This window comes from Hemicordylus capensis, chromosome 3 (assembly GCF_027244095.1).
Source record: "Hemicordylus capensis ecotype Gifberg chromosome 3, rHemCap1.1.pri, whole genome shotgun sequence".
In the NCBI taxonomy this organism is placed as follows: domain Eukaryota; kingdom Metazoa; phylum Chordata; class Lepidosauria; order Squamata; family Cordylidae; genus Hemicordylus; species Hemicordylus capensis.
Genome location: NC_069659.1, coordinates 331,816,773 through 331,829,621, shown reverse-complemented (window position 1 = coordinate 331,829,621; position 12,849 = coordinate 331,816,773). Strand labels below are relative to the sequence as shown.

The 12,849-nt window shown below is 43.2% G+C and overlaps 1 protein-coding gene across 1 annotated transcript in view; it reads left to right on the top strand.

The window, feature by feature from the left end:
- The window catches only part of SI (sucrase-isomaltase), a 220,785-nt gene that overhangs the window by 140,531 nt on the left and 67,405 nt on the right, over positions 1-12,849 (top strand). The window contains exons 60-69 of the mRNA XM_053309014.1: positions 354-487; positions 1,681-1,715; positions 1,826-1,942; positions 4,418-4,566; positions 5,320-5,404; positions 5,516-5,572; positions 6,120-6,244; positions 7,498-7,586; positions 9,057-9,106; positions 11,955-12,128. Of these exons, the coding sequence (XP_053164989.1) occupies positions 354-487; positions 1,681-1,715; positions 1,826-1,942; positions 4,418-4,566; positions 5,320-5,404; positions 5,516-5,572; positions 6,120-6,244; positions 7,498-7,586; positions 9,057-9,106; positions 11,955-12,128 (1,015 nt within the window). The remainder of the gene's footprint in view (positions 1-353; positions 488-1,680; positions 1,716-1,825; positions 1,943-4,417; positions 4,567-5,319; positions 5,405-5,515; positions 5,573-6,119; positions 6,245-7,497; positions 7,587-9,056; positions 9,107-11,954; positions 12,129-12,849) is intronic.

The window sequence follows — 12,849 nt, the reverse complement described above, 5'->3', positions numbered from 1 at the left end:
ACCACCGCCCAGTTTTAACGGACTGGTTCACAGACCAGCAGTTCAGTTCAAATTCAGTTCTAATTCTAACTGAACCTCCACAGACAGTTCCATGCACACCCCTAATTCTGTCTGAGGGGATGGGGAAACATGTAACTTGATGAAGACATGCCACATGTGTTAGATTATTAGATATTACTGTAGGGAATGGAGGCCTTACAAGGAGATATATGGCTGCGAGCCTTATTTTACTTTAACCATCTAATTTGGATCTCAGTGGAATCTTTAAGTAGAATGCCAAGGTGTTTTTGTGTAAGATAATTTTTTTAACTAGTGACAGCTGTAACCTGTGCATATTTGTATCTTCACATCAGCGGTATGCACAATGCCACAGGAGAGCGTGGGATCATTATCACCCGTTCAACATACCCATCCAGTGGACGATGGGCAGGACATTGGCTCGGTGATAACTATGCCAGATGGGACCAGCTTGACAAATCCATTATTGGTAGGCAAACTCTTCAGTACTATTCCTGTGATGCTTCCCAATGAATTATAAGATTGATTGCACTGTTCCTTTAGTGACTGAGCAGAATCCTAAATAAACAGTGGGGAATCCCAGGATCTTCCTTTTCCTCACATTCTATTAGGATTGGACTCAAACCACACCCCTGCATCTATGAATGAACACTTCTGGTGAGAAATATGGTGAAATAGTGGTAGACTACATGATCACCAAAAAAAAGGGTCATGCGGGGTCACCATTTCCTATTATAAGGAACTCTCCTGTCCAAAAACCTGGAGAGCTTCTACCAGTCAGTGAGTTAGATGAACCAATGGTCTGATCATAAGGCAACTTTGTATGTCCATTAGTGTGTGATTTAGGCTACTGTATCTGGTCATTTTTGCTTTATATGGCAATTCTAACTTTGCTAATTTCTCATGCTCAAGTTTCACAAACACAGACAAACATTGCTTTATGGTACAATGAAACAACACTTGGCATTTGGAGTCAGTGACTTCCATGCCCCACAGCATAACATGGGCAGCACCAGATCTGCTTGCACCACGACAGGGCTATAAAGAATTCATAGGAACATAGGAAACTGCCATATACTGAGTCAGACCATTGGTCTATCTAGCTCAGTATTGTCTTCACAGACTGGCAGTGGCTTCTCCAAGGTTGCAGGCAGGCTCTCAGCCTTATCTTGGAGAAGCCAGGGAGGGAACTTGAGACCTTCTGCTCTTCCCAGAGCGGCTTCATCCCCTGAGGGGAATATCTTGCAGTGCTCACACATCGAGTCTTCCATTCATATGCAACCAGGGCAGACCCTGCTTAGCTATGGGGACAAGTCATGCTTGCTACCACAAGACCAGCTCTCCTCCCATGCAAGAGGGCAGTATCGGGACTGCTGCCCTTGGCTGTTTTAGGGCCCAACAGCATCACAGGTGGCTCTGACGTCACCTGAATTACATTACATTGGAATATGTAAACCAGTATTATGTGAGTTTATGATAATGTCTGAAGTACGGAAAATGTAGAAAATTTTTATTTGTATTTTTATATAGCATGTATTTCATGTAGATAGATATGAAATAAATGCGATATAAAATACATAAAATTCTCCTGCATTTTTCATACTTCATATGTTACTCATGCATATATATGAAATCTCATATGTATTTATCTCGTTTTGGCAGGTATCATGGAGTTCAGCCTCTTTGGAATCTCCTACGTAAGTTCTGTTATCAGATTAACTATGTATCGGAAATTCTAGCAAGCATTTTGTGGTAATCAGCTATGACTTGGGGAACTTCTAATCTTTGTCTCTTTTCATGTTTAAAGACCGGTGCTGATATCTGTGGCTTCTTCAATGACACAACCTATGAAATGTGTGCCCGATGGATGGAGCTTGGAGCATTTTACACTTTCTCTAGGAATCATAATGTGATGGGGACTAAGGTGTGTCAACCATCTTGGGCAGTATATATTATGCAGTAGTAGACTGACTCTCATAGTAACTTCCTGAGAATGTTTGTGGAGTTGTCAGTGGAGACAGTCCATCTTCTTTTGGTCATTTAATCCAATTTTTGTTGGCAAGGAAGCAGAGAGTTTCCTCTACCCTGTCAAGACCATGTGGTGTTTGCAGGGTACTGCACAGCCAGGAACATCAGAGTTAGAGGCAAAACCCAGGCATAGCAAGTGGGCTCATAAAGGGCAGGATGAACACAGATTATTTTGCCAATGAAAAGGAGAGCGATTCCCACACTTTCCCCCATGCCTACTCCAATACCACACCCCTCCTTACGTGGTTGGCTCCGCTTCTTGCCCATATTGTTTATTTTGCCTTACCTTGCTTGATTCAAGCAAGAAGAATGGTGGCATGACGTAGCTGTTCATTCTAGTCTGACTTTTGGATGGTGATATGATCAGCTGCTACATAACTCCCGTCCATTTCATAGGTGTTCCTAGAGATACAAATCATGTTCTTGATTTCTCTGTTTTTTTAAACTATCCCCAAAGTAAGAATTGTTGGCCAAAATGTTTGCTTTTGCCTCTGCTGTGGTTGAATGTTTTTTCAGAATATAATGCAAAATGTTCTTTCAGAGCACAAGATCATTATTACTGCGACGAATATATTTGTTAACTATTTTGTCAACAAAAAAGTAGTTCTCAGAATGATTTATATAGCACAAGGAAATAGAAGATGTTTCTCTGTCCTGAAGGGGCTCACAAACTGAAACGTAACAGAAGGAAGACACCAGCAATGGCCACAGTGGTAGAGTTTCTCTACTGGGCTGAACAGGGGCAGTTGCTCCATCCCTGCTCAATATAAGATAGACATCATTTTAAAAGGTGCTTCTTGGCCCAGGTGTGTTCGTATGTATAGAAATACAGTCCTCTTTACAGTGTCCTACATTCACCCTTCACTAGTGACTGATGCTATCTTTGTCAGATGAAGGTAATGTGAGACTGTGTCAGCATCAATTGCATCTAAAAGTATCTTTAAAGGCTCACTAGAAATATGTTTGAGAGAGTATCCCAGCTTCAGGGTCTGGAAGACAAAAGTAACATCAGCATTAATGTCCCATTTACTACTCCATTTACCTTATATTCTACTCCACAGACTCTTGAGATTGATAGGATGATTTCAGAAAGTTTAGCTGACTGCATTATAGATCAGTCTCACAGATCCCTCCTCCTCCTCCTCCTCCTCCTAGTCCTCCTCCTCCTCCAATTCCTCCGCCGCCTCTTCCTCCTCCTCCTTCTCTCCTCCATTATCATTATTTATTTATTTATTTTTGTTTACACAGTCAGACAAGTGTTGTTGACTGGTTTGTTTTATTCAGACAGTGAGTCCTTCCCAAGGACCTGGGATGGCTGAATTTTACTTTAGGGGTGTGCAATTCGGATTTTCGGTGTTTCGGCTCAGACCCAAAATTCGAGCAGACGTCACATCCAACCTTTTTGCATTGAAGTCAATGGGATGAAAAAAGGTGGGAAATTCAAATAGACGTCATAGCTCAAAACAGAGCGGGGGGGAAAGAAGGCAAATAATGGAGGTCCGAATCACCCGAATTTTTGGGCCCGAAATTCGGGTGATTTGGCTCATGCCCGAAATTTCCCGGATCTTTTCGTGGGTGATTTGGTTCGGCCCCGAATCACACGAAATTCGCTGTTTCAGGCACAGATCGTTCTGTGCCCGAAACGTTTTGCACATCCCTATTTTATTTTCAGTGTTGTTGCTGTTATTATTATAGATATTGTCACAGAATATAGGTTGTTCCCAGTAAAGTTGCTTTTTGTAATTGGCTGATGGTAATTTCTGTGGCCCCTATGGTGTTGAGGTGCTCTTCAGGTGTTTTGGAATTGCACCTAGGGTTCCAATTACTACTGGGATTATTTTGGTCTTCTTCTGCCACAGCCTTTCAATTTCAATTGGTAGATTTTTGTATTTTGTTATTTTTTCTATTTCTTTTTCTTCTATTCTGCTATCCCCTGGTATTGCTATGTCGATTATTTTAACTTGGTTTTCTTTCTTCTCGACTACAGTTCTATCTGGTGTATTGTGTGGCAGATGTTTGTCTGTTTGTAGTTGGATGTCCCATAATATTTGTGCATCTTCATTTTCTACAACCTTTTCAATTTTATGGTTGTGGTGGTGGTGGTTATAATTATAATTATTTCAGATGTAGTCCCCTTTAGAGGGGAACCAAAAAATGCAGTAAGTTTGTTATACCATTTTTATTGGGTCCACATATGGTAGTTTATTCTTCTTCCTCTGAAAGTTCTTGATGTGATTGCTTCTTTGTCTTCTGAGTTTGAAAACCTTCTGGTGGATGCCCACAAGCATCTTAATATGGAGTAGGAACAGGGCAGGTGCTGGAGAGAAAGAGATGGTCTGTAGTATGAATTACTACCTCATATATTTTCCAGAGGCAAGATCCTGTATCCTTCAACTCAACCTTTGAAGATATCTCTAGGAATGTGCTCAACATCCGATACAAGCTACTACCCTATCTCTATACACTAATGTATGATGCCCATGCACACGGCAGCACGGTTGCACGTCCTTTGCTGAATGAGTAAGTATGAAGTGGCAACATGCTATCGGGGATAAGTTGCAAGAGAATGGTATCATTCGCTGTATCAGAAGAATCAATGATGGTTTTTTTGCCCCAGATCAAATCCCGACTGTGGTGGGTCAAAAACAATCTGCATAATTCCACTTCTTCTGCCTGTTATTACCAAGCTCTGCCCTGGCAACCCCAACCAATTGATTCTCCCCACAGAGGAAGGCACAGAGCACACTGGGTGATCTATGAGGTGGCTCCATGACCTCCCGCATGGGCAAAAGAGAGTAGGAAGGCAAGATGTCCAATAAAATGCTATGGCTTCCCAGCATCCATCAAGGCTTGTGAAGACAAATACATTAAATAATGTGGGACTTTCAGAAGCACTTTTACTGAAGTATTGGGACACAAAAGTGTTCTACCTAGGTAGCATATGGAATATGAAAGTCAACATTTGCGATCTTAAAAAAAATAAAAATAAAGAAGTAGGTCAAGCCTTTAAGTAGGAGTTGGTTTATAATGTATTATAATTATATTGATATTATATTGAGGCAGTGAGGCAGAAGAAGGTCCATAGCTCAGTGGCAGAGCACCTGCTTTGCATGCAGATAGTGGCTGGTTCAATCCTGAGTATTTCCAGCTAGGACTAGGGAAAACCCCTGAGATGATAGTGAGTTAAATGGACCGATATTCTGACTTAGCTAAAGGCAGGTTGTTGTGAGTTTGAAAGATGAAATAATATGGATTTGGCAATGTTTCTTCAAGGTTTCCGAATGACACTAACACATGGGATGTCTACAGACAATTTTTGTGGGGCCCAGCGCTGCTGATCAGTCCTGTGCTAGACCAAGTAAGCAATCTAAAGAACTATAGTGTTTTTAGAATGAATATCTGAATACATCAATGCAGTCGTAATATTGTCTGGCTGTCTTCATTTTACACTTCTCCCTTTAACTCCTAGGGCGCTGTGACAGTGAGAGCTTATATACCAAATGCACGTTGGTATGATTATCATACGGTAAGCAACTACAGCGGGGAAAATTAAAGAGTAACTTTAAAGACTTGCTTGTAGTACAGATACAGGGCATCATCCCGCTTAAAAATGATTGCATTTCAAGGACGAATTCCACATTACACCTCCAATTCATGCCTACCTTACTTGACTAAAACCAGTCCTTTGCAAACTGTGGCAGAAAAAACTCAATTTTTAGTGGGGATGTCAGTCGGAAGAATCTGCCCTTTTCCACCATGTTTCCTTTCCAAGCCCCCACCTCCACCCCATACCCAACAGAGGTCTCAGATTCATGTATCCATTGGAAATACAGGTTGTAACCTGAGGTAGAGGAAGATCAGCAGATGGGAGGGGGGAGGTTAAAGAGAAAGCAGTGGGTAAGCCCAGACAAAGAGAAACCAGCTGAGAAAATTACGACACATTCCACTTCCATTGTATGCCTTCATTTTCAAACCGGGGGGGGGGGGGGGGTACTAATATAAGAGTTGTGTTCGACTTTTGGGAGCAAGACTGAACATACTGCCACTCCAAATGCTTGCTAATATTCTTGTAGGATCAAGTCATTGCAGTGCGTGAACAGTTCCAAGAGTTGCAAGCACCTTTGGAGCATATCAATCTTCACATCCGGGGTGGTTACATCATCCCCTGGCAAGTGCCTAGTATTACTACCAATGCTAGGTAAGTAAAAATGTTTCTTAGATCAAACTGAGTTTCATGCCTGCTTCCCTCTAGGGGTGTCCACGAAACCGGAAAACCTGGTTTGGCTCAAATGGAACTGGACATGAGCCGAACTGAGTCCGCTCTGGTTTTGTGCACATAGAGCCAGGCCCCAGTTCGGCTCAAGTCCAAACGGGTTCAGGCCCAGCTTGAGAGGCGTGGGGAGTCGAACCTTTTTTCAACTGAGCACTGTGGCAGCGGTGCTGCTGTGGCCACGGTTTTCTGTTTTGTTTTGTTTTTTTTTAAAAGGGGTGTTGGGGTGACTCCAAATTCCCATTTTTGTGCAGAGCCCACAGAGCGGGTGGGAGGCGGCAACCCAACCCGCCATCCCCTGCAGCCCGCTAGCCACTCCTTCCAAAAACAAGAGATGCAGAGGTGCGCTTGAACTGCTCATTGGAGCGGTAATTGCAGAGCGTGCAGCGGTGAGGGTGAGTCGGCAGTGACTCGACTCGCCATCCGTACCTGTAACAGGCCAACCACTCAGTGCTCACGCCAGGACCAGGATGTCCTTTAATGGCCTCTGCACATGCACAGAGGCTATTTGAAGGGATAGCCTGGTGTTCCTTTGCTTGCATAATGGTGCACATCCCCACTTACCTCATCCACAGCCCTATGTGTGTTGTGATGTACAGCATATCCCCTTGTGCACGTGCACCTGTCCTCCTTGGTGGGTGATTGATTGATTGCATTTGTGCATCACACTATCTCCATGAAGCTCAAGCTGGCATGTGTGAGATCCCAGGGGTTGACATTATGCTAGGGTCAGCCCTAGTGTTCAAAGATGGAACCACATCTTTTTGGAAAAGGGGTTTTTGACAGCACCCACCTTTGGATACACATTTTAAATGAACTGTGATTCCTGATCCAGTAAGTGAGGGGTACAGCTGAGCCTGCTTCTGCACACCCATCTTCTTGGTTGGATCAGGACACCTTTTGTGTCATGCTGCATTGGAGTTTCATTTCCAGCACGGCAAGATCCAAATCCTGCACAGCAGGACCAGGTTTGAATTGTTATTGATATGATCATTGTTTTAACATTGTGATTGTAGATACTTTCTGAAAGGTGGTATATAAATGTCACAATGAATAGATGAACACACTCGGAGGACAGGTCTTTGACATGTTGGTGTTTTCCCTTCAGAGATGGAAAAGTGCACTGAATTTGACACATATTTCCTAAGGAACCGTTCCTAACATTTTCCTTTTCCTTCCAGCCGTCTGAATCCTATGGGACTCACTGTTGCTTTGGATGATGATGGGAAAGCTCAGGGGCAACTTTACTGGGATGATGGGATTAGTATTGGTAAGTGTCCTGCAAGAGAGAAAGTGACCAAAGTCTGGTCCCTTCTTGATAATTTCTGCTTCCTGGATCCCATTTTTCCTCACTAGAACTCCGGGTGGTGTTGTTTGTTTTATTCTTGCATGATAAAAGCTTGGTCAGAGAAACAGTGATTGGCTCAAGCTCCCCTAATGAGTTTAAGTAAGTAAATGTATTCTTTTAGCCACTGGTCTTTACATATCACCTAATGTGGCTGTTTTCACGTGCAACCTAGAACAGACTCGGGAAGCCCAGCATGGCTTTTTAGCCCAGCTTTTAGCCATGAAGCTGGGATTGTTTGTCTGGGATTGTTTGTTTCTCTTGCCTGCATTCAGCCTCAGGAGACACAGAGATGGGTGCCTAGAAGGGCTATCTCCTTTAAGAATCCCTCAATGCACCGTGCTCAAAACACGGAACATTCTGAGATACCTGGTGGTCGGGATGCGTTGTCCTGCTCTCCAGAGCTCTGTACTGCCTAGCTCAGCAGCTATAGTCTGGGAGTTCAGTTTGCAGTCCCAGCAACATTTTAATGCATCATCTGGGGGGGGGCGGGAGGAAAGATTTCCACAGTCTTTCCCCTGCCCTCTCATTCCTCTGCCCACCTGGTCGTGTGAATGGCCCCAATGAGTTTCATTGACAAATAGCACTGATGCTTCCTTGATTTTGGAGTTCTGTATTATGGTTCTTGCTTCTGAAATGTGAGCAGTGCATTAGGAGCCTTCCATGGTTCCTCTTTCTGATTTTTTTAAAAAAGAATTGTACATGCCTGTTCTGTCGCAGTGTTCAGTTGCTCAGTTCATATGCCCCGTTTTCCCCTTCTACATCACTGGTGTGCATTTACTAAACCCTACAAAAAAGCATTCTCAATAATAGTCTTCTGAGTTTGGGAATGGCTTGGTGGGGTGAGGGGTGTTTAGGTCTTTCATACAAACCACAGAGGGCCCTATAAGAGATTTGGAAACCTCTCTTGAGAAATCTGTATGGAAAGAACTCCCCTCCCTAGCACTCTGTGCACACTTTCCAAGATGGTGCTGGGGCTCAGAGGGCTCAGTTTCCCTTAAAGGAGCTCCAGCAGCACTGGAGAAAGCACTGGTGGGAAAGGTCACTTCTACATGGTGCCAGGAGGACTGTGCAGGGGATTCAGTTTGGCTGAAGCATCACATAGGCCCAATAAGCAATTAGGGAGCCACTCTTAGGGTTAGTGGGAGCTGCCACTGGCTCTCGAGCCTTACGATGAAGACCCCTGGAGTAGAGATTAAATTAACTGAACCAGCCCAGTTCAATACAATCCGGTTCCACATCAAATGGGTCATGCACACCCCTGGAGTAGAAATTTTTGAGAGTGCTAGCCTATTGCTGCCTTCACGGACTGGCTAATGATCCTAAATTAAAGCAGATTGTCATACATATAATATAAATTCACAAAATTATTCTGCTGCTGCTTTCTCATTACAGATGCATATGAGAATGGTCACTACCTCTTGCACGCATTTAATGCTAGCCAGGTATGTATGATTCCACCCGCATATTGGTTACACCAGTGCAGTGCTAGTCTGGATGTCATCCACTGTCTTTGCCTAGCTTTGCCCTTGTGTTGGAAATTCATCTGAGTGGATAAATGAATGGTTTGTCTTTAGGCGGAGAATCAGGAAAACTCCAGTGAACAGGAAAATAACCAGAGCACTGCTTAAATCTTCTGATGATATGATCCCACTGTTATTGAGCCTGCAATTTAATTGAGAAGCAGTGCTATTTATATGTTTGCAATAATAAACATAGTCGTTTCCATTTTTAAACAGTGCATTTCCAGCATATTGTAAAACTTGTAGACTATACAAATTCAGTGTCAATGTTTGTCCCCCTGCTCTTTGTTCAACAAAGTATGGAGAAGCTTCATGCATTAAAACAGCAGATATTGTAGTTGATACACAAAATAATGGAACCTTGTAATTACTACAAGGTGCAGGGGTGAGCAATTCGGTATTTTCGGTGTTTCGGTTCGGATCTGAACCGAAACACCCCTGTTCTGTTCTGTGGCCAAGAGCGGTGTGGGGTTGGTGGTAGTGCCGGGTAGGGGCAAGAAAGCTACCTGAATTTTTTCAAAGGATTTGGGCAGAGGGCTGATTTTTGGTTAATTGTTGAAGTTCATGTCTTTAAGGTTTAGATTCTATGATAGCAAATTAGAGTGGATTCATGGTGTGTCATTGAAAATCTCATGTGCTATCATAGAATCTACACTCAGAATACCTCAGAAACAACAGAACCCTGTACGCCATGGGTTAGCAACCCATGCGGGTGGTTGGCACCCTATGTGCACTACACCACCACTCGCTCTGGGCCACCCCAGCACCCCACAAGTGCACTTATGGGGCTGCTGAAAGCTCCATTCTATTATAACTTATGAGGAAAAACCTTAAAGACGTGTAAACTTCAACAATTAACCAAAAATCAGCCCTCTGCCCAAATCCTTTGAAAAAATTCAGGTAGCTTCCTTGCCCCTACCCAGCACTACCACCAACCCCACACCGCTCTAGGCCACCCCTTTCCCCCCGACGTGAAGCGATACACCCTCCATTATACTTAATGGGGGGAAACCTTAAAGACGCGTAAACTTCAGAAATTCACCAAAAATCAGCCCTCTGCCCAATCACTCTGAAATTGGGGTGGTGACCTCCACCCATTAGGCACTACCACACCACACCACTCTTTTGCCCCAGGACTTTTTCAATTAAAGTAAAAGGAAAGCAATTTCTGCATTGAAATCAATGGAGGCAAAAAGGCGGGAAATTCAAAGAGACGTCAAACTGAAAATGGAGGGGGAAGAAGAAGACAAGGTGGGCACTTTTCTAGGGCACAAAGAGGAGGCCCGAAACACCCAAAAAATTCGGACCCGAAACAGGGGTGATTCGTTTCGTGTCAGAAAATTATCAGGTCTCATCATGGGTGATTCAGTTTGGCTCCGAATCACCCGGAATTGGTTGTTTCGGGCACAGATCATTCTGTGCCCGACACGTTTTGCACATCCTTACATATAATGCACTCAGATGTGGACCAATTTGGAATGGAAGGCTTCAGACCCATGGATGTCAACTGCATTATTCCTCCTGGACTAGATGGACCTCAGGTCTCATCTAGCAGAGTCCATCTTAATATTATTATGGATTCAGAGCCATAGTATTTTAATATTTCAGAAAGCATTTGCTGGTAAACACAATGCTTAGAGATCCAGCAAATACCCACATAGATAAGTGTTGTGAATATAATAACAGATTTATTATGGATCCACAAAAATAAACAAAAAAAGAAGTAATAGAAGAGAAAGCAGAAAAACAAAAACAGATAGTAACTTTTTTGCAAAATATTATGCAGTTTGGGCGTCTGCTCCTTGCTGGGCTATATTTGAATGAATTACATAGTGAGGCTGTTCTCACACGCAGCCTAAACCAGACTAGGGAAACCCAGGGCACGAGAGAGAGCCTGGGAATGGTAGACAGACAGGCAGAAAACAGAAAAGCTGGCTAATAACCCAACATATTGCAGCATTAATCTGGATGACTGTCTTTAAATGAATATGTACAACACTGCTAGGGTGCAAATTAACAATTTAGGAAATGGTACTTGTATGTATGTTCAGGACTTGTATCCAAGGTCCTGAACATGCACTGTCACTTTTCACTGAAGTAGCAATGTGCACGGCAATTGGAGGGATGTATGTGCACATCCCTAACAATGGAAGGACTGTGTCCCCTAGAAATAGTTGGACTGCAAGATCCAACTTCCAGTGAAGTGAAGATGCATCACTGAAGTTGCATCATTGCTATGAAATCACTGTATTTTCTTATGATGTCTGTCAGCTTCTGTTCTTCGTCTGTACCATGTGAAGAATCACAGCTTATCTCACAGGCCTATTGTCAAGTGAATGTGGTATCAGTTGTAAAGCATTTTGAAATTGTCTAGGTCATGGTGAATATAGCAGAGTGACCCAATAAACAAACAAACAACAAACAAACAAACAGCTACTGTGATATTCCCTCTTTTCTAAGACATAAATGATGGATGAATGAAATAGTAAATAGGCATAATCTCTAAGGAACATTGTACCTACCATTCACATCCATGGAACATCTGTCATGGATGCTCTGTTGGATTGTGCCTTGTGTTCATAAGCAAAGATGTTTGTCCTGTGCTCTTTGCCAGGACATCTATAATGTTGCACTGGTGCTTCCAGTCAGCTGGATGCAACTGACCCAGTAAAAGTGTGTGTGTTGAAAGGGGGGATGTGGAGCCGGAGGGGGGCTGTGGCAAGCTGTCACAAAAGAAATAAAAATATTCAAACCATGTTCTGTTTTTCAGAATGCCTTGCATATCCGTGTTGCCCACCAGGGTTATTCTGACCCAAACAACTTAAAGTTTGCTGAAATTAAAATCCTAGGAGTAGTAGCCTCCAACACAACTAAAGTTGTAGTTCTTCAGAATGGTGCAGCGATCCCATCCAGTCACAATGAGACCTTTGATGCTTCAACTCAGGTAAGAAAAATAATTTTGAAACTTCTGAACCATCTACAGCTCTTGGGGGATTTTTCTTCTTTGCCTCTGAATCAGCTGGACTTTTAGGTTTTTAAGCCCAGTGTGGCAAGTAGAACTTTATGGAAGACTCCCCAGTTACCTGCTTTGATAAACCATGCATGTTTCAGTTCCACACACTTATGCTCATCTACTTGAAGGCAGGGAGAACAACAGTGTTTGTATCCAAGTGTAGTTTGTTTTTATAGGTGTTTTGAGGCTGGTTATCTGCTGGGGAAAGTAGGTGTTGCGAGCTAATCTTTATGGTATGACAGCCAAGACCTTTGAAGCCTTGAGACAGTAATCTGAACCACTGATAGAAGCTGGGAAGTGTTGCATGAACCTTTGTCAAATATATCTGGAGGTGAACGTGCCACTCTGATCCAGATTAGCTGCCAGGCCTAGTCTCGTAACGGGCTGGGAACTCTTTCAAAGTCCTGGATATACCGCTTGCTACAATCCTCAGCAAGCCAGCACTTGCTGAGGTGAATTTCTGGGTAACTTTCCATTCACACTCAGGTTTTCCCCTGCCTCTTCCTACTCCTGGTGATCTCCTTGCCCAGAACAGGACCCCAGTTTCCACTCATTTGAGCTACTGAAGTTGCTTAAGCATGAATCCACCAATCCCACTTGAGTGCTGTCCTTTGGGAAATGCATGTTTCCCAAGCTTGCTCCAGACAAAGAA